The following is a 19,607-nucleotide window of genomic DNA, read 5'->3' as shown; positions in this document are numbered from 1 at the left end:
CTTCTGTACATGACCTGGACTGAGTTTCAACTTTGGTCATTGGCATGATGGAGTCAGACCAGTCAGTCTATGTGACTTGTACATGATGTTCAAGCTGACGGTCCGAGGGCTTCTACCACCCAGCTGCCTTTGGAATAACATGACTGGTCGTCTGCAGAGAGAGTGCTGTGGTAGTGGTTGTTGTAGTATGATTGTTCACTCAGTCACCAACAACAATAGAAGGGTCCTGGCTGTCTTTGTTTCTAAAAGAATATATTTCAAGATTTACCTGCAGATTTGCTGGAAAGGGAGGATTCTCGGCGTAACCGGCAGACAATGCTGGGTTCTGCCCCTTTGGTATGATACAAGTCACAGGTTAGAGAGCGACACATGAGCCTCCATCCGAGAGAACCAAAGTCACACTGCAAAAACCAACCACAGGATGGAAAGGCCATTGCCAAGTCACTGAGTCATGTTGAACTGACCTGGTGGAAGTTTGGCTTTGGAAGCTGAAGGTAGCTGCTCGGGCTGTTTGGATGGATGTAGCACTGATCTTTAAAGGAGGTAAAACACAAGTTCAGACGTCACGTGACAGACATTCTGTCCTATTCTGTTCTCGATGAACTATTCTTCAGTTGGTGAACTCCACGTGACTCCAGAGGACCGGGATGGAGAAAACAGCCTGTATCTAGCAGTGAATCACAAAGGCAACTCAGGTAGGACAAACAAGACATTGAAACAGGAGACTTTTATCTTATATAACTTTGATATTTGCTGCTTGGGATGGTGACAAAATACATCAATCTACTTTTAGGTTGAAAGACTATTGGGTACAAAAGTCAATAAAGAGGGTTGAAACAGTATTTTTAAGCAGGATTGACAACAGCTGGCTCGATCACTGAAGTATCACTTGCAGACCATGAATGTGTGGATCGCCCTGATTTACTACTTTTTTTTCCCCTCTCAGCCGGGGTATCCAGGTGGTTCTGGACCAGGAGACACATGGGTACGAGCCATCTCTATCATTTGATGTCTCATCTATAAATCCAGATTATTAACTCACTTGTTTGTTTCAGGGCGATTATCCGGGCTCCAACCTGCCGGTAAGTTTCCTGCTTTGACTTTGAAGGTGTCACTAAAGTTCCGCTCCAACTTCCTGCGCTTGTTGTCTTCCAGAGCATGTTGGGCCAGCCGATCCACAGCCTGGTGAGCGCACTTAGGAAACCATCTACTCAGAAGATGTTTCTTTCCTTTGGTGTGAGTCACCAGTGTTGACAGCATCTCTCTACCTTCTTCCAGCCAGTTCCGTTCTCCACCCGGATCGCCGGTGGGATGTTCCCGAAGAGAACGCTCATCATCCGTGGAATGGTGCCGCACCATGCTAACCGGTGAGATCACGACCCCTGGCGTATCTAGCTCTGATTTCCTCTCCTCTCTGACATGTCCACTGTCCTCTCAGACTGAGCTTCGACCTGGTGATGAGTCACAGCCGTGACATCGCGTTCCACCTGAACCCGAGATTCCAGGAAGGCGCAGTCGTGAGGAACAGCCGACTGCACGGCAGCTGGGGGAGGGAGGAGCGCGAGCTCTCCACCAACCCCTTCGCCCCGGGACAGTACTTTGACGTAAGTGATCTCCGTTCCTCACCTTGTCTCGGTGCTGCAGCCTGACCTCTGACTCCCGGTGCTCAGATGTCCATCCGCAGTGGGGACAGGAGGTTCAAGGTCTACGTGAACGGGCAGCACTTGTGCGACTACTTCCACCGCGTCCACTCCCTGGCTGAGGTCGACCAGCTGGACATCAACGGCGACGTGCAGATCTCGTACGTGCACTTCTGAAGAGGCTTCGCGAGGAGAACATGTCCCCAGATACAGAACCAATAAAAGTGGTCATAAACACAAGTCAGCTTTTATTTCTGATACAAAACAGCCTGTCAAACCAAACCCAAGGTTGATCTTCTCTCCTATGTCAGGACTCCTCCGTCCCACCAGGGGACTCACGCTGCATCCTCAGTAGAATACGCTCACAATTCTTTAACATCATCTGCCACTGGATTGTCTCCCTTCATGTTGGCTTATGGAGATCAGCCTTCGCAGTTTCCATCCCTGGAGTTTGAAGCCGTAAACCCTCAGTCCAGTTCCCGCTCCACACTCCCAACCTGGGCAAAAGGTCTGGCTATCGACTCGACACCTTCCCCTGCAGGTCGAGTCCCGCAAGTTGGTTCCGGGCCAATATATATTTACGGCCACATTAAAAAGTAAACTTGTCAATCTGATCGGACAGTAGCTATATTTGGTGAGAATGGTACAGGTTCTAGATTAGAGGGCATCTGAAGCACATCTGGATATGGTTATTTGTAGCTCATAGGTAAGTTATTTTGTCATCACCCACTGACTCTGGTTCAGAGAATATTGCAAAAACACAGCAATATTGCTTCCAAACTGCTGAAGTGACACATTAAGGCAGGCAGCTAGATCATCACAGCCAAAACAAGGCAGCTGCAGTCAAGTGGCTTAAGTTATTTACAAAAAATCATTTACTTCCAGGTGCTTCTTCAGCTTGGATGTGGAGTCTTTCTCACTGGTGAGCAGCCTGCATTGGGCTGTCACACTGAATTTCCAAGGCAGAAACACGGTTCTACCTGCGTCTGGGGCCTGAGTCGGTGCGCGCTGTTTCAGCTGCGACCTCGGCGGGGAACGCCACACGCTGTTTTAAGTGCTGTCACGTGACACGCTCAAGTACCACAGAGTAAATATGTTCATTTCAGCAATGTAACTGTTGAGACAGGAAAAAGAAGGTCAAGTTTTGTGTGGTTTATTGACAGTTTGCATGTTCATGTACAGAGAGCCTCTAGTTATAGGTGCCACCGGGCCTCTTACCCATCATCACCAACCCCCCACCCACCGTTTAATCAACCTTCCTCCCCTCATCTGAAACACAGGAGTCACGCTCTGGAGAAACGTCATCCACCGCCGGCTCCACACTATGAGATGATGGCGATGAGGTCCTGGATGCGGGGCGCCATGGACGTGGAACCTGGGCTGGCATCACTCATTCTTCCCCTGTCACAACATGAGCTGTTCAGCGACACTCGTTCTCTATGTCCACACATATCTTACACAGAACTTGATGCACCCATCTCAAACGCGATAAAAGTGCCATCACAAGAGGGATAAAGGGGCGACCAATGAGAGTCATGAGGAACAAAGGCTGGGTCACCTTGCCTATCGCAAACATCAGCTGTTTGTGGTCTACATACGCAGCTTCGACGGAAGCTTCACCGACCCGTCAAAGTTGGAGCGCAGTGGCCGTGTGCACCATACAGCCTCTACCAATAGCTACCACCAGGACCCTATCCATCATCCCACCGGGTGAGACACCACACCCCGAGTACCCGCTGCACACTATTCTATAAACACCAGCGATGAAAACTCACTGCAACTGAGTACAGTAACTCATAATTACAGTAACTCATAACGCGGTACATGTATTCCAGTACAATCCAACACTGCATATGTCATACCTCACAAGTGGCTCCAAGCCTGCGACGTCATTGAGCCAGTCGTCATCAACCAAGACCTGGGTGGGGTGTAGAAGGGTTTAGAAAAGAGTGGATTTAAGGAATCTACTGTGTCATTACCTCAGTCATGTCGAGGGGGTCCAGGTCAGGAAGGCAGAATGCGTGTTGAGGTGGGTGTTCGAATATGCCATTGGTAAGGTCACTGTAGGCAGAGGTGTCGGCCATGTTCAGCAGTCGCTGCATCCAAAACAGGGAAATGAGAAATTCTGGCACAGAATCTCGCAGAAAAACAGAAGCATTTTTTGTTGTTTTACAGGTGAATAAAAATGCAGACCATTTTTTTTTATCCGTCCTCTGAGTCAGAAAGTGTTTTTTAATGCTGATGAATATACAGTATTTTGCCCAGCTGACCTCCAACCTTGGATCAGATATTGTGGAAGGCTGCTTTGAGCAGACGGAACAAACCAATGTTTTCACCCAAACAGACAAAGTGGAAGCTCAAACTCTTGAATAAATGTACACTCTTCTGTACACGACTTGGACTGAGTTTCAACTTTGGTCATTGGCATGATGGAGTCAGACCAGTCAGTCTATGTGACTTGTACATGATGTTCAAGCTGACGGTCCGAGGGCTTCTACCACCCAGCTGCCTTTGGAATAACATGACTGGTCGTCTGCAGAGAGAGTGCTGTGGTAGTGGTTGTTGTAGTATGATTGTTCACTCAGTCACCAACAACAATAGGAGGCTGTCTTTGTTTCTAAAAGAATATATTTCAAGATTTACCTGCAGATTTGCTGGAAAGGGAGGATTCTCGGCGTAACCGGCAGACAATGCTGGGTTCTGCCCCTTTGGTATGATACAAGTCACAGGTTAGAGAGCGACACATGAGCCTCCATCCGAGAGAACCAAAGTCACACTGCAAAAACCAACCACAGGATGGAAAGGCCATTGCCAAGTCACTGAGTCATGTTGAACTGACCTGGTGGAAGTTTGGCTTTGGAAGCTGAAGGTAGCTGCTCGGGCTGTTTGGATGGATGTAGCACTGATCTTTAAAGGAGGTAAAACACAAGTTCAGACGTCACGTGACAGACATTCTGTCCTATTCTGTTCTCGATGAACTATTCTTCAGTTGGTGAACTCCACGTGACTCCAGAGGACCGGGATGGAGAAAACAGCCTGTATCTAGCAGTGAATCACAAAGGCAACTCAGGTAGGACAAACAAGACATTGAAACAGGAGACTTTTATCTTATATAACTTTGATATTTGCTGCTTGGGATGATGACAAAATACATCAATCTACTTTTAGGTTGAAAGACTATTGGGTACAAAAGTCAATAAAGAGGGTGGAAACAGTATTTTTAAGCAGGATTGACAACAGCTGGCTCGATCACTGAAGTATCACTTGCAGACCATGAATGTGTGGACCGCCCTGATTTACAAGTGATTTGATTTCTGCAAGTGATATTGAAGCTACATTTCAATAGTAACTGGCCAGAAGAATCCCATGCTAACCCGGATATCATGTCAATATCATCAAGGTGCTGTGGACCAGACTGAGGCTGTGGACTTCTTTCCAAATGTTGCTCCATTGCTCTTTCATTTGGGGTGAGTTGATCCCAACACTGACATTGGAAACTCATTCAATAACAGTGCCACAGTCTCCCAGGCCAATCCTCACCAGCCACTTATTTTCAGGGACGGGACGGAGGGTGATTTGCTGTGTGGTTGGAGCCAAGGGAGGAGCAGAAAGGTGCCTGTTTCAGGCCTGTGGACCTGCTTTTCTCCAGATCTACAGCGTCTATGTGAGTTTCCAGACACACTTCAAACGTTTCCTGTGGCGTTGGAGGTGAGACATGGCCGTGTTCCCTGGTGGTGTCCTGCTAACACTGGCCACCAGGTCTGACTGAGGACAGTCTGTGGCAAAGTCAAAGCCAAATGCTTCCCACCATGTTACTGACATAAGGTGGACTCCAAATCAAACGTGATGTTGTGAGTGAGTGAGCCAGAAACTCTCCACGTGATGACAAAGATTTTAGAGGCACGTGAGATGTCGAACAAAACACTGTCCTGTTGCATCATAAGGGCAGAAGCACACCTTGCTTGAGCACTTGAAGGAGGCTGAGTTTAAGAGGGCGCTGCTGGACCTTGATGAGTCATTCCAAGTTCCAGAGCTGCTGGTGGTTAAGGAGGTGAGGACTCCATTGGAAGCAGGTCATTTGAAAGGACTGGACAGTGAGGATGGACTTGACTGGATACTTCAGAGGATCGAATGGAGGAAAGGCGTTTAAAACTCTAAAACGGCCTGAGAGGCTGAGATTACACCTGGAATACAACTGGACCGAGGGTATGTTTGCTGAATCCAATCTTTCTTCCTGGATGCAGGTGTTGCCACATGCTAACATCTGATTCAGTTTTCCAATGGAAGCGGATGCAAATGTTTGTTAAAGCTTCAGTGGATTGTGAGGGTGTGGTTGCAATAGGAGTCTAGTCATAAGCAAAAGGAAGGCAGACCAACCTCCGCAGCTGTAGTTAGACCACTGAGGGGCGCTGAAGAGCTCAGAATAGGTTGGAGGAAAGAAGCTGCAGGACGAGTGGCACTGGGTTGTCTGCTGCGCGGCGAGAGCGCTGGAGCCTGGAGCTCTGTTGAAGTATTGACATGTTCCTTCACCAGGGAGGACGTCAGCCACAGCCATCGCACCGTCCTCTTCCATGTTGGAGCCCAGCAGTGGAGAGTGCACGGTGTCACCCGGGCTCACTGGGCTTTGATCTGGTGACACGTCTGGACGACTCTCCCCCAGCAGAAGCAACATGTCTGCAAGAAGACCAGAAAATGAAGGTGATGAATGAGGGCAGTTCCGTGTGAGTCATGTGGATTAAAGATGCCTTCAGTTCAGATAAAGACTGGCATCAGCCCAGTGAAGGAGCTCCACAGTCAGCGCTTCAACATGAGGGAAGCAAGTGTCAGATGAGATGAGAGGACCAGAGATGATTACCATCAGCTTGTGGGTGGCCGGTACCAAGCTCATACTTTCTCCTTGGTCGCCCTCGTAGCTTGGATGGTGCGCTCAAACCCGCCTTCCACTTGTTCTTGTTCTTCACTGTGCGCCTCTCCAGGTTCTTCAGCAGCTCGGGCTGGCCACGTTTGAAGTTGGGGTGGAAAAATGGGTAAGGAACGCCCTCTTCCCTCATGACCCAGCTGGCCCTGCTGAAGCCATAGAGGTTGAGCTGCCGGATGAAGCTGGTGAAGTGCTTGGCTCTGAAGGTGTCCAGGTTTTCAGATGGTTTGCTCTGGCGAGCCAGGATCTGCGTCTCAAAGATCTGCCGATCAATGAAGATGACATCGCCGGAGTCTGACCAGCGCACGGCGTTGGACTTGGGATTGTTGGCCATACGCCAGAGTTTGGCTGGGAAAGTGAAGGCATTGATGGTGGAAGGTAGGGAAACCTGCCCGTCCTGCATGTCTGCAACACAAAGCAAACACAGTGAGAGGCAGTTTCCTGGCTGGTTTGATGCTCAAGAGTATTTAGCAAGCACCTGCTGCAGCGCCACACGGACAGAGACGTACACAGAGAATATACGTCTTTATTTCTATTTCCAAATATGTTCAGACAAAGACCAAACGGCTTCAAACACACAGCACAACACGTGTTCCTTAAGCCACTTTGGGCCCAGAATGTAGTCCTGCTCTGACCCAGTCCTGGTTTGAGGTGTGTGGCCCAGGATAGTCTGAAGAGAGAAGAGCTCAGGTCACTCATTGGTGCATGTCGTAGTCCAGTTGTAAAAACAGGAGTCGTCTCCAAACGCATGGACATCGATACTAAAACTATTAAAACTCCCACTGACCTGGTGCTGTGGTCGACTGGTCATGGACATTACGTGGTCCGAGGAAGGAAGGGTGTGGTGATGAGGTGCAAGACAGCAGGACCATGTGATGGTGGTGCTGGGCTCCTCCGAGGTGACACAGGTTTCTGGATTTGAAGTGATGGAGTTATAGACAGTTTTCCTCTGTCTTTTTCTGGCTTGGGTGCCATGCTTTTGTTCCATCCATCCATCCATCCATCCATCCATCCATCCATCCATCCATCCATCCATCCGACTTTCCTGCTCCCTTCAGTTACCTTTGCTAAATGAATCTTCACTCTGGACTCACTAGCTGTCGCTAGAATGAGCTTCTCGTTTCTGTTTAACCTCCTCAGACCATAAGCTTTTGCTTTTTGCAATTTGAGATTGGAATTATAGAAATAAATAGGATTACTCAGAAGTTGAGCTGCACTGATCCCTTTTATTTTTGGCCGATACCAATTCCTGATTTTATTTTTCCTCCTTAGTTAAGTCGCACACAAAAGTCATTTGTTTTGTAGATTAATTACATGAACCTACTAAATAGCAATACCAGTGAACAGCACTGTAGAAAAAAAAATTAAAGCAAATAAACAATAAAAAAAACACAGTTATTCAAATAAAATATGTTTTATTCCCTGTTCGATGAACGATGATCAGAAACAAAGGTTCCATGTTGTCTGGAGAGCAAACTGTGAAATTAAATTAAATTAAATTAAATTAAATATTTTTGTTGTAATAAATTAATCGTATTGAACTTGTCCCACCACTAATAATAGCATTTTGCATCATGTATGAATATTCATATCAGCTTATAGAAATGAATAAGTGAATAATTCAGAATTGCCTGATAGTTGCCATTCCATCGGCCGATCCTGATGATGTCACAAATGCCCGTATCGGCGCCGATAAATCGTCCAGCCGATCGATCGTGCAGCCCTATTTAGATGGAGTAATAACTGAACTTTGTCTTGTGAGGACAGTTGTGTTTGCAAAGACGAATGATCTTGTTCGTGGACAATAACTATTCTCAATGCTGTGATCAATAATCTAATATAACTTTATATCTGCCAGATTCCCATGTCATATGAAGCTGGAGACTTTATTGTGCACAGTGCGTGTGCACTAGATTCATTCTCAAAATGAGTCTCGTGCCTTTGCTTGTATATGCCTTCCTTCCTTCTGTGGATCAAACCTTTGCATCACCACAAGGTGGCGCTGGCAGTGACCCTAAATGTGATGCACATTTTACAAAACAAAGTACCACGGCAGCGACAGACAAACATGTAACCTGCAGGAGGTTAAGACACTTTATTTGTCCCACAGCACGTGCACCTGAGAAGAAGACACAGCATCCCGGATCAAAAACCATACAGATATGAGAGCGGTGCAACGTGAAGTCAGAGGAGCCGGGAGCGAATCCCAAACCTGGGTAGCCTCAAGGTGATCTCAAGTAAGAGACAGTCTGGCTTTGTGGCTGCAACACTGGACAATAACAAACTCAGATGGAGGCTGTGGTGAGCAGAGCTGCCTCAGTCACCTTGAAGAAGTCATCTGATAAATCACTCTGTCACCGGAGGTACTTCACTGAGTACTTACTTCTAAGAGTGACTCTGAAGAAGTTACTTTCTTAGTTACATTCAACACCCTTCTTGACCCCAACACCAGAAAGACAACCATTTTTAGGTCAAAAAAGTGTTTTGGTTTTGTATAGAAATGTGCCCACGACATGATTCTACAAATATCAGCAAGAGTTTTTGAAGCAAGTCAAATGCAAAGATGATGCTGTTAATATGGATCACAACCACTGGTCCACAGTGTTGTGTTGACAGTGACGATGAAACTCCGATTTAACTGGGGGTCCACATCCCTTCCAGGGGCCTGTGGTGAGCACTGTTGCCACTGTTACACTGGCAAAGTAATCTGAGTACAGGTTACTCTACTCAAAAGTAACTGACTGTACTTTATTCTACGAGTAAATTAAGATCAATGGGAGAAGGACAAAAATAGTAACAGACAGTGGATGACCTTCATCTGGTCACTGGTTTAGAGAGTTCTGATGACTTTTATTCAAAGGCGTCAGTGGAGATGACGCGTTGTCAAAGCAAACGCCAGCAGGAACCAAGAAAAACAAAACACATGATGGTAAATAGTGAGAAAAATTTGAGAAGACATATCAATCTCTGAGATACATTTCTTATTTGATTATTTGCTTGACATATATTTCAGGCGATATATAAACAATAAAGAGATTATTAGCAGAAATATGATAGAATAAATGAGATTAGCTTGACCTATGACCTTGTTTTAATCTTTTTAGGGGGGAATTATACAGGTGACAGGCTGCACTTCGCCCAGGTCTGGTCTCAGAGCAAAGAAATGTACTGTGGTTTGGTTGACATCCGCAGTGTCACCAGCCAAGGCTCCACTCACTGCTCATAGTAGACACCAGTGGACCGTTGTATGAGCCGGAGCTCTGGCGTGTGGTGCAGTTATCAGCTGTAAGACAAAAAAGTGGCTCCTTACCGCAGCTCTTGTTAGGCCGTGCCTCTCTAAACGCAGTGAAACAAGCTACTTGGCTCAGTATCAGTACCATATGCACACAACTCTGTTTTCACAAGCATCTGGTCCAAGACGTTGGTCGCACGAATTTAAGGGCAGAGAGGTTCACTTCATTGATGGGTGGTCTCATACCAGGTCATCAGGCCAAAACACAGCATCCTTTACAATTCAGTTCGTCAACCTTCCGACATCACAATGTCAAACCTGCCTGCCACAACAGCTCAGGGGGCCTTTATTCTATTGCACTGCTATTGCTGGCTGTTCTAGAACTCTGTCTGCCTTTGGAACTCACACAGCTCCTGTTTTCATGATTCTTATGGGGCCCTCGTCTCAAATAGCTGAGCGCGAGAGACACAGACCAGGTGACTTGTGCCTCTTCAATATGAAAGCTGTCATCACAGAAAATGTAAAAGGAATGTTACTTACCTCTGGCTGCTTTAATGGATGAAGCGCTGCAACCCGGTTCATGAAATAAAAATGTAACGCAGTTAATGACAGATTTATTTATTGATGTATTTATTTCGTTTTGTCAGTTTTGGTCCCATGACCAAATAATTTATTCATGAAATAAATTAGATGTATGAAATAAATGTGTTTAATTAATCATACATAATTATTTAAGGTCTGTTTAATTAAATTATTTCATTGTTGGATACTGTATGTCATGAAATAAAATAGAAGCATGATATACATATAGGGGTTTTGTTTTAAATAAATGTTAATTATTGAAATATTCAATAATTATTAAATCATTTATGAAGACTTTATTTAAATGTGTCACATTTGGCCCTGCATGGTGGGACAGGCAGTTTCATAGTAATTCTGTACTTCTGTAAGGACAGAAATTGACCTGGTCTGAAGCCAAAGATTATGCAGGTTTTTACGTATTTTGTAATATATTTTTGTTTTCTTATGGAACGACTTTTTCCAGTCAGGCGCACCCGGGCCACTCCTTTTCTTCAAGACCCCCGCTGAACAGTGCTTCCGGTAATGGATGACAGTTGACGCTTCTGTCTTGATTCATCTTCAAAATCTGTTCTTGCTTCCATATTTCCTCACGATTTTTTAGGATATGGCACTGGAAACCGTTCCTAAAGACCTGCGGCACCTCCGAGCATGTCTTCTTTGTTCTTTAGTGAAGGTAGTTTGAAGATGGACACGAATAAACTGACTAACTGCTTTCAGCATGGCGGTGTTGTGTATGAGTGGCGCTTGTACTGTTCACTTGGGAGGCTCTTTGGTCTCCAACGCTGTTGCTTCACGATTAAAATCACCTTTATTAAAGTAAACGCATCTCGATCGATCTCGTCTTTTTGTCCTGCAGACCATCGACCAGTTTGAATACGATGGCTGTGACAACTGCGAGTCTTTCCTCCAGATGAAGGGGAACAGAGAGATGGTGTATGAATGCACGAGCTCTTCGTTCGACGGGTACGGTCCAGTTTCACCCCGCTATTTTTCCGTGATTTCAACGCGTGAGATGAATCACGTGGTGTGTGTGTATGTCTTCAGAGTGATCGCACAGATGAGTCCGGAGGACAGCTGGGTGGCTAAGTGGCAAAGAATAGGTGAGACCATGTTTGCACTTGGCTCTTAATGTGTGTTTGAGACGAGCGGGGGGTGATTCTATGGGAACTTTAGTCAATCTCAGATGAATCAAATAACTAACTGCATGACATTCTATTGCACTTCTCAGGGAACTTCAAGCCTGGTGTGTACGCGGTGTCGGTCACAGGCAGACTCCCTCCAGGTAACCCAGACAGTTGGAAGCAACAGAACCGGATGTTTTGTGACTTCAACCTCATCTCCTCTGCTTCAGGTGTGGTGAGGGAACTGAAAAGCAGAGGAGTCATCTACAAGTCCAGAGATACAGCCGTTAAGACCTGACCTCATTTTACCAGACCCATTTATCTTTTGCTCTTCAGTGAAATAAATCTTCCGATCTTTTTTGTAAATAAAGTGTTTGATTGAAATAGCTCTCCCTTTGATTTTAGCGTTATGTTTTTTGTTTGCCACTGTTGGTCAGTAGTGGGAGGCAAAACATTTACTCAGTTTTGGAATAAAGCACAAACCCTGTTTATGCAGAATCAATGCGGAGTAACAAAGAAGCTATCTCCATCAAGAGTGATTTTGAAAAGTCCTCTGTGGTCCGAAATAAAAATTAAAACAAATATAGATTAAATATATTTTCTTGTTCTGGCAGTGGCTCAGGGCACAGCTTGTAGTTCATAGTTTGACTGAGTGCTTTGAGCGAGGCAGCCATGTTGCATTCTCTGAAATGACACTTTTGATATTCTATTCTACGATGACGCCATTCTAATGGTGTGTGAGATTTGATTCCCGAAAGAGAAGGGGACCTGAGACGAGGGCCCCATAAGAATCATGAAAACAGGAGCTGTGTGAGTTCCAAAGGCAGACAGAGTTCTAGAACAGCCAGCAATAGCAGTGCAATAGAATAAAGGCCCCCTGAGCTGTTGTGGCAGGCAGGTTTGACATTGTGATGTCGGAAGGTTGACGAACTGAATTGTAAAGGATGCTGTGTTTTGGCCTGATGACCTGGTATGAGACCACCCATCAATGAAGTGAACCTCTCTGCCCTTAAATTCATGCGACCAACGTCTTGGACCAGATGCTTGTGAAAACAGAGTTGTGTGCATATGGTACTGATACTGAGCCAAGTAGCTTGTTTCACTGCGATTAGAGAGGCACGGCCTAACAAGAGCTGCGGTAAGGAGCCACTTTTTTGTCTTACAGCTGATAACTGCACCACACGCCAGAGCTCCGGCTCATACAACGGTCCACTGGTGTCTACTATAAGCAGTGAGTGGAGCCTTGGCTGGTGACACTGCGGATGTCAACCAAACCACAGTACATTTCTTTGCTCCGAGACCAGACCTGGGCGAAGTGCAGCCTGTCACCTGTATAATTCCCCCCTAAAAAGATTAAAACAAGGTCATAGGTCAAGCTAATCTCATTTATTCTATCATATTTCTGCTTTTAATCTCTTTATTGTTTATATATCGCCTGAAATATATGTCAAGCAAATAATCAAATAAGAAATGTATCTCAAAGATTGATATGTCTTCTCAACTTTTTCTCACTATTTACCATCATGTGTTTTGTTTTTCTTGGTTCCTGCTGGCGTTTGCTTTGACAACGCGTCATCTCCACTGACGCCTTTGAATAAAAGTCATCTCTAAACCAGTGACCAGATGAAGGTCATTCACTGTCTGTTACTATTTTTGTCCTTCTCCCATTGATCTTAATTTACTCGTAGAATAAAGTACAGTCAGTTACTTTTGAGTAGAGTAACCTGTACTCAGATTACTTTGCCAGTGTAACAGTGGCAACAGTGCTCACCACAGGCCCCTGGAAGGGATGTGGACCCCCAGTTAAATCGGAGTTTCATCGTCACTGTCAACACAACACTGTGGACCAGTGGTTGTGATCCATATTAACAGCATCATCTTTGCATTTGACTTGCTTCAAAAACTCTCGCTGATATTTGTAGAATCATGTCGTGGGCACATTTCTATACAAACCAAAACACTTTGGCCTAAAAATGTTTGTCATTCTGGTGTTGGGGTCAGGAAGGGTGTTGAATGTAACTAAGAAAGTAACTTCTTCAGAGTCACTCTTAGAAGTAAGTACTCAGTGAAGTACCTCCGGTGACAGAGTGATTTATCAGATGACTTCTTCAAGGTGACTGAGGCAGCTCTGCTCACCACAGCCTCCATCTGAGTTTGTTATTGTCCAGTGTTGCAGCCACAAAGCCAGACTGTCTCTTACTTGAGATCACCTTGAGGCTACCCAGGTTTGGGATTCGCTCCCGGCTCCTCTGACTTCACGTTGCACCGCTCTCATATCTGTATGGTTTTTGATCCGGGATGCTGTGTCTTCTCAGGTGCACGTGCTGTGGGATAAATAAAGTGTCTTAACCTCCTGCAGGTTACATGTTTGTCTGTCGCTGCCGTGGTACTTTGTTTTGTAAAATGTGCATCACATTTAGGGTCACTGCCAGCGCCACCTTGTGGTGATGCAAACGTTTGCTCCACAGAAGGAAGGAAGGCATATACAAGCAAAGGCACGAGACTCATTTTGAGAATGAATCGAGTGCACACGCACTGTGCACAATAAAGTCTCCAGCTTCATATGACATGGGAATCTGGCAGATATAAAGTTATATTAGATTATTGATCACAGCATTGAGAATAGTTATTGTCCACGAACAAGATCATTCGTCTTTGCAAACACAACTGTCCTCACAAGACAAAGTTCAGTTATTACTCCATCTAAATTGGGCTGCACCGATCGATCGGCTGGACGATTTATCGGCGCCGATACGGGCATTTATGACATCATCAGGATCGGCCGATGGAATGGCAACTATCAGGCAATTCTGAATTATTCACTTATTCATTTCTATAAGCTGATATGAATATTCATACATGATGCAAAATGCTATTATTAGTGGTGGGACAAGTTCAATACGATTGATTTATTACAACAAAAATATTTAATTTAATTTAATTTAATTTCACAGTTTGCTCTCCAGACAACATGGAACCTTTGTTTCTGATCATCGTTCATCGAACAGGGAATAAAACATATTTTATTTGAAAAGCTGTGGTTTTTTTATTGTTTATTTGCTTTAATTTTTTTTTTCTACAGTGCTGTTCGCTGGTATTGCTATTTAGTAGGTTCATGTAATTAATCTACAAAACAAATGACTTTTGTGTGCGACTTAACTAAGGAGGAAAAATAAAATCAGGAATTGGTATCGGCCAAAAATAAAAGGGATCGGTGCAGCTCAACTTCTGAGTAATCCTATTTATTTCTATAATGCCTATCTCAAATTGCAAAAAGCAAAAGCTTATGGTCTGAGGAGGTTAAACAGAAACTAGAAGCTCATTCTAGCGACAGCTAGTGAGTCCAGAGTGAAGATTCATTTAGCAAAGGTAACTGAAGGGAGCAGGAAAGTCGGATGGATGGATGGAACAAAAGCATGGCACCCAAGCCAGGAAAAGACAGAGGAAAACTGTCTATAACTCCATCACTTCAAATCCAGAAACCTGTGTCACCTCGGAGGAACCCAGCACCACCATCACATGGTCCTGCTGTCTTGCACCTCATCACCACACCCTTCCTTCCTCGGACCACGTGATGTCCATGACCAGTCGACCACAGCACCAGGTCAGTGGGAGTTTTAATAGTTTTAGTATCGATGTCCATGCGTTTGGAGACGACTCCTGTTTTTACAACTGGACTACGACATGCACCAATGAGTGACCTGAGCTCTTCTCTCTTCAGACTATCCTGGGCCACACACCTCAAACCAGGACTGGGTCAGAGCAGGACTACATTCTGGGCCCAAAGTGGCTTCTGGAACACGTGTTGTGATGTGTGTTTGAAGCCGTTTGGTCTTTGTCTGAACATATTTGGAAATAGAAATAAAGATGTATATTCTCTGTGTACGTCTCTGTCCGTGTGGCGCTGCAGCAGGTGCTTGCTAAATACTCTTGAGCATCAAACCAGCCAGGAAACTGCCTCTCACTGTGTGTGCTTTGTGTTGCAGACATGCAGGACGGGCAGGTTTCCCTACCTTCCACCATCAATGCCTTCACTTTCCCAGCCAAACTCTGGCGTATGGTCAACAATCCCAAGTCCAACGCCGTGCGCTGGTCAGACTCCGGCGATGTCATCTTCATTGATCGGCAGATCTTTGAGACGCAGATCCTGGCTCGCCAGAGCAAACCATCCGAAAACCTGGACACCTTCAGGGCCAAGCACTTCACCAGCTTCATCCGGCAGCTCAATCTCTACGGCTTCAGCAGGGCCAGCTGGGTCATGAGGGAAGAGGGCGTTCCTTACCCATTTTTCCACCCCAACTTCAAACGTGGCCAGCCCGAGCTGCTGAAGAACCTGGAGAGGCGCACGGTGAAGAACAAGAACAAGTGGAAGGCGGGTTTGAGTGCACCATCCAAGCTACGAGGGCGACCAAGGAGAAAGTATGAGCTTGGTACCGTCCACCCACAAGCTGATGGTAATCATCTCTGGTCCTCTCATCTCATCTGACACTTGCTTCCCTCATGTTGAAGCGCTGACTGTGGAGCTCCTTCACTGGGCTGATGCCCGTCTTTATCTGAACTGAAGGCATCTTAATCCACATGACTCACGCGGAACTGCCCTCATTCATCACCTTCATTTTCTGGTCTTCTTGCAGACATGTTGCTTCTGCTGGGGGAGAGTCGTCCAGACGTGTCACCAGATCAAAGCCCAGTGAGCCCGGGTGACACCGTGCACTCTCCACTGCTGGGCTCCAACATGGAAGAGGACGGTGCGATGGCTGTGGCTGACGTCCTCCCTGGTGAAGGAACATATCAATACTTCAACAGAGCTCCAGGCTCCAGCGCTCTCGCCGCGCAGCAGACAACCCAGTGCCACTCGTCCTGCAGCTTCTTTCCTCCAACCTATTCTGAGCTCTTCAGCGCCCCTCAGTGGTCTAACTACAGCTGCAGAGGTTGGTCTGCCTTCCTTTTGCTTATGACTAGACTCCTATTGCAACCACACCCTCACAATCCACTGAAGCTTTAACAAACATTTGCATCCGCTTCCATTGGAAAACTGAATCAGATGTTGGCATGTGGCAACACCTGCATCCAGGAAGAAGGATTGGATTCAGCAAACATACCCTCGGTCCAGTTGTATTCCAGGTGTAATCTCAGCCTCTCAGGCCGTTTTAGAGTTTTAAACGCCTTTCCTCCGTTCGATCCTCTGAAGGATCCAGTCAAGTCCATCCTTACCGTCCAGTCCTTTCAAATGACCTGCTTCCAATGGAGTCCTCACCTCCTTAACCACCAGCAGCTCTGGAACTTGGAATGACTCATCAAGGTCCAGCAGCGCCCTCTTAAACTCAGCCTCCTTCAAGTGCTCAAGCAAGGTGTGCTTCTGCCCTTATGATGCAACAGGACAGTGTTTTGTTCGACATCTCATGTGCCTCTAAAATCTTTGTCATCACGTGGAGGGTTTCTGGCTCACTCACTCACAACATCACGTTTGATTTGGAGTCCACCTTATGTCAGTAACATGGTGGGAAGCATTTGGCTTTGACTTTGCCACAGACTGTCCTCAGTCAGACCTGGTGGCCAGTGTTAGCAGGACACCACCAGGGAACACGGCCATGTCTCACCTCCAACGCCACAGGAAACGTTTGAAGTGTGTCTGGAAACTCACATAGACGCCGTAGATCTGGAGAGAAGCAGGTCCACAGGCCTGAAACAGGCACCTTTCTGCTCCTCCCTTGGCTCCAACCACACAGCAAATCACCCTCCGTCCCGTCCCTGAAAATAAGTGGCTGGTGAGGATCGGCCTGGGAGACTGTGGCACTGTTATTGAATGAGTTTCCAATGTCAGTGTTGGGATCAACTCACCCCAAATGAAAGAGCAATGGAGCAACATTTGGAAAGAAGTCCACAGCCTCAGTCTGGTCCACAGCACCTTGATGATATTGACATGATATCAGGGTTAGCATGGGATTCTTCTGGCCAGTTACTATTGAAATGTAGCTTCAATAGTTGTAAATCAGGGCGATCCACACATTCATGGTCTGCAAGTGATACTTCAGTGATCGAGCCAGCTGTTGTCAATCCTGCTTAAAAATACTGTTTCAACCGTCTTTATTGACTTTTGTACCCAATAGTCTTTCAACCTAAAAGTAGATTGATGTATTTTGTCATCATCCCAAGCAGCAAATATCAAAGTTATATAAGATAAAAGTCTCCTGTTTCAATGTCTTGTTTGTCCTACCTGAGCTGCCTTTGTGATTCACTGCTAGATACAGGCTGTTTTCTCCATCCCGGTCCTCTGGAGTCACGTGGAGTTCACCAACTGAAGAATAGTTCATCGAGAACAGAATAGGACAGAATGTCTGTCACGTGACGTCTGAACTTGTGTTTTACCTCCTTTAAAGATCAGTGCTACATCCATCCAAACAGCCCGAGCAGCTACCTTCAGCTTCCAAAGCCAAACTTCCACCAGGTCAGTTCAACATGACTCAGTGACTTGGCAATGGCCTTTCCATCCTGTGGTTGGTTTTTGCAGTGTGACTTTGGTTCTCTCGGATGGAGGCTCATGTGTCGCTCTCTAACCTGTGACTTGTATCATACCAAAGGGGCAGAACCCAGCATTGTCTGCCGGTTACGCCGAGAATCCTCCCTTTCCAGCAAATCTGCAGGTAAATCTTGAAATATATTCTTTTAGAAACAAAGACAGCCAGGACCCTCCTATTGTTGTTGGTGACTGGGTGAACAATCATACTACAACAACCACTACCACAGCACTCTCTCTGCAGACGACCAGTCATGTTATTCCAAAGGCAGCTGGGTGGTAGAAGCCCTCGGACCGTCAGCTTGAACATCATGTACAAGTCACATAGACTGACTGGTCTGACTCCATCATGCCAATGACCAAAGTTGAAACTCAGTCCAAGTCGTGTACAGAAGAGTGTACATTTATTCAAGAGTTTGAGCTTCCACTTTGTCTGTTTGGGTGAAAACATTGGTTTGTTCCGTCTGCTCACAGCAGCCTTCCACAATATCTGATCCAAGGTTGGAGGTCAGCTGGGGGAAACATTGTATTAAAAACCACTTTCTGACTCAGAGGATGTGTCCTATAAATAAAAAATGGTCTGCATTTTTATTCACCTGTAAAACAACAAAAAACGCTTCTGTTTTTCTGCGAGATTCTGTGACAGAATTTCTCATTTCCCTGTTTTGGATGCAGCGACTGCTGAACATGGCCGACACCTCTGCCTACAGTGACCTTACCAATGGCATATTCGAACACCCACCTCAACACGCATTCTGCCTTCCTGACCTGGACCCCCTCGACATGACTGAGGTAATGACACAGTAGATTCCTAAAATCCACTCTTTTCTAAACCCTTCCACACCCCACCCAGGTCTTTGTTGATGACGACTGGCTCAATGACGTCGCAGGCTTGGAGGCTCTTCACACTCCGCTACTTCCAAGTCTCTTGTGAGGTATGACACATGAGATATTACAGCTATTAATCGAGAGTATCCTGAGCAAGTTTCCTTGTGTCATCTACATTTACTCTGTATTTTTGTTGCTGTAAATTGTAGCGTGTTGCCGAGTTCCAAGTTGTTTTGTATCCATGTGCAGCTCTTATTCAGTCTTCTGTTCAGTGTGAGTCATGAAAACTCACACTGTGAAGTGAATACTGAGGACTTTGCATATTTTGCCACAAGGGGAAGCCCTTCGCCTGCGCCCTTTTTTGGTGTGTCACACTGCTTTCATGTGTTATTCGGAAAAGCCTCATACATTTATCATAAAACGTTATTGTTTTGTGATTTAATGTAGTCACTGTCAGAAAACGAATAAAGCATATTTTTGCCAAACTGTCTTGTTTCTTTCCAGATTAAATTTTTTTTTTTAATTCAATGTATTTTAATACTCATATTTTCAACATTCCACAGTACCCCACGACCTTGAATGCAGGAAGAGTGACTAAAACTGACAACCGTGCTCGGATCTAAATAATGCTTGACCAACGTGGATTTAAAACAAGAGCTTTTTTGTCAATCCAATGTTCACTTTGTCCTCTATTTATTTCTAATGTGTATGTATGTTTCATTAGCTGCTTGAAACTATAACATTATTTACCTTATCAATGTCAATATCA

At 45.6% G+C, this 19,607-nt stretch overlaps 4 protein-coding genes across 6 annotated transcripts; 3 read left to right on the top strand and 1 right to left on the bottom strand.

The window, feature by feature from the left end:
• Positions 1 to 774: 774 nt before the first annotated feature.
• Positions 775 to 1,870, top strand: LOC128763747 (galectin-4-like). The gene is made up of 6 exons (XM_053872891.1): positions 775 to 985; positions 1,056 to 1,082; positions 1,156 to 1,185; positions 1,279 to 1,367; positions 1,439 to 1,604; positions 1,671 to 1,870. Exons 1-6 carry the CDS (start codon positions 899 to 901, stop codon positions 1,815 to 1,817), a joined length of 546 nt encoding a protein of 181 aa, XP_053728866.1. The 5' UTR covers positions 775 to 898; the 3' UTR covers positions 1,818 to 1,870.
• Positions 1,871 to 2,777: 907 nt separating this feature from the next.
• LOC128763702 (uncharacterized) lies at positions 2,778 to 10,055 on the bottom strand. The gene is made up of 8 exons (XM_053872798.1): positions 9,869 to 10,055; positions 6,496 to 6,963; positions 6,018 to 6,314; positions 4,480 to 4,547; positions 4,284 to 4,346; positions 3,620 to 3,736; positions 3,503 to 3,558; positions 2,778 to 3,041 (listed from the first exon to the last, which is right to left on the bottom strand). Exons 1-8 carry the CDS (start codon positions 9,936 to 9,938, stop codon positions 2,963 to 2,965), a joined length of 1,218 nt encoding a protein of 405 aa, XP_053728773.1. The 5' UTR covers positions 9,939 to 10,055; the 3' UTR covers positions 2,778 to 2,962.
• On the top strand, positions 4,821 to 12,288 carry LOC128763704 (transcription elongation factor SPT4). 3 transcript variants are annotated; one of them, XM_053872802.1, is made up of 8 exons: positions 5,672 to 5,846; positions 6,174 to 6,936; positions 8,669 to 8,795; positions 10,836 to 11,045; positions 11,229 to 11,335; positions 11,417 to 11,472; positions 11,601 to 11,654; positions 11,724 to 12,288. In XM_053872802.1, exons 4-8 carry the CDS (start codon positions 10,977 to 10,979, stop codon positions 11,789 to 11,791), a joined length of 354 nt encoding a protein of 117 aa, XP_053728777.1. In that variant the 5' UTR covers positions 5,672 to 5,846; positions 6,174 to 6,936; positions 8,669 to 8,795; positions 10,836 to 10,976; the 3' UTR covers positions 11,792 to 12,288. The 3 variants fall into 3 exon arrangements, with proteins under 3 accessions (XP_053728775.1, XP_053728776.1, XP_053728777.1); XM_053872801.1 differs by lacking the exons at positions 5,672 to 5,846; positions 6,174 to 6,936; positions 8,669 to 8,795; positions 10,836 to 11,045 and adding exons at positions 4,830 to 4,956; positions 5,041 to 5,107; positions 5,198 to 5,304; XM_053872800.1 differs by lacking the exons at positions 5,672 to 5,846; positions 6,174 to 6,936; positions 8,669 to 8,795; positions 10,836 to 11,045 and adding exons at positions 4,821 to 5,107; positions 5,198 to 5,304.
• A 132-nt stretch (positions 12,289 to 12,420) lies between these two features.
• LOC128763703 (uncharacterized) lies at positions 12,421 to 19,349 on the top strand. The gene is made up of 7 exons (XM_053872799.1): positions 12,421 to 12,631; positions 15,480 to 15,947; positions 16,128 to 16,424; positions 17,874 to 17,941; positions 18,075 to 18,137; positions 18,686 to 18,802; positions 18,864 to 19,349. The coding sequence occupies exons 1-7, from the start codon at positions 12,562 to 12,564 to the stop codon at positions 18,942 to 18,944; spliced, it is 1,164 nt and encodes a 387-aa protein (XP_053728774.1). The 5' UTR covers positions 12,421 to 12,561; the 3' UTR covers positions 18,945 to 19,349.
• The last annotated feature ends 258 nt before the right edge of the window (positions 19,350 to 19,607 follow it).

This window comes from Synchiropus splendidus, chromosome 8 (assembly GCF_027744825.2).
Source record: "Synchiropus splendidus isolate RoL2022-P1 chromosome 8, RoL_Sspl_1.0, whole genome shotgun sequence".
NCBI classification, from domain to species: Eukaryota; Metazoa; Chordata; class Actinopteri; order Syngnathiformes; family Callionymidae; genus Synchiropus; species Synchiropus splendidus.
This window is presented reverse-complemented; position numbering and strand designations above follow the sequence as displayed.

What these genes read in the sequence shown, in the direction of transcription:
- LOC128763747 (XM_053872891.1), top strand. Translation starts at nt 899, where the DNA reads ATGAATGTGTGGATCGCCCTGATTTACTACTTTTTTTTCCCCTCTCAG. An exon ending in ATCCGGGCTCCAACCTGCCG is followed by an intron (nt 1,083 to 1,155) that starts GTAAGTTTCCTG and finishes GTTGTCTTCCAG; the next exon opens with AGCATGTTGGGCCAGCCGAT. An exon ending in GCCAGCCGATCCACAGCCTG is followed by an intron (nt 1,186 to 1,278) that starts GTGAGCGCACTT and finishes ACCTTCTTCCAG; the next exon opens with CCAGTTCCGTTCTCCACCCG.
- LOC128763704 (XM_053872800.1), top strand. Translation starts at nt 5,080, where the DNA reads ATGTTGCTCCATTGCTCTTTCATTTGGG. An exon ending in GGCTAAGTGGCAAAGAATAG is followed by an intron (nt 11,473 to 11,600) that starts GTGAGACCATGT and finishes TGCACTTCTCAG; the next exon opens with GGAACTTCAAGCCTGGTGTG. An exon ending in CACAGGCAGACTCCCTCCAG is followed by an intron (nt 11,655 to 11,723) that starts GTAACCCAGACA and finishes CCTCTGCTTCAG; the next exon opens with GTGTGGTGAGGGAACTGAAA.
- LOC128763702 (XM_053872798.1), bottom strand. Translation starts at nt 9,938, where the DNA reads ATGGTACTGATACTGAGCCAAGTAGCTTGTTTCACTGCGTTTAGAGAG. An exon ending in ACGGCCTAACAAGAGCTGCG is followed by an intron (nt 6,964 to 9,868) that starts GTAAGGAGCCAC and finishes TTTGTGTTGCAG; the next exon opens with ACATGCAGGACGGGCAGGTT. An exon ending in CGGCCACCCACAAGCTGATG is followed by an intron (nt 6,315 to 6,495) that starts GTAATCATCTCT and finishes GTCTTCTTGCAG; the next exon opens with ACATGTTGCTTCTGCTGGGG.
- LOC128763703 (XM_053872799.1), top strand. Translation starts at nt 12,562, where the DNA reads ATGGTACTGATACTGAGCCAAGTAGCTTGTTTCACTGCGATTAGAGAG. An exon ending in ACGGCCTAACAAGAGCTGCG is followed by an intron (nt 12,632 to 15,479) that starts GTAAGGAGCCAC and finishes TTTGTGTTGCAG; the next exon opens with ACATGCAGGACGGGCAGGTT. An exon ending in CAAAGCCAAACTTCCACCAG is followed by an intron (nt 17,942 to 18,074) that starts GTCAGTTCAACA and finishes ATCATACCAAAG; the next exon opens with GGGCAGAACCCAGCATTGTC.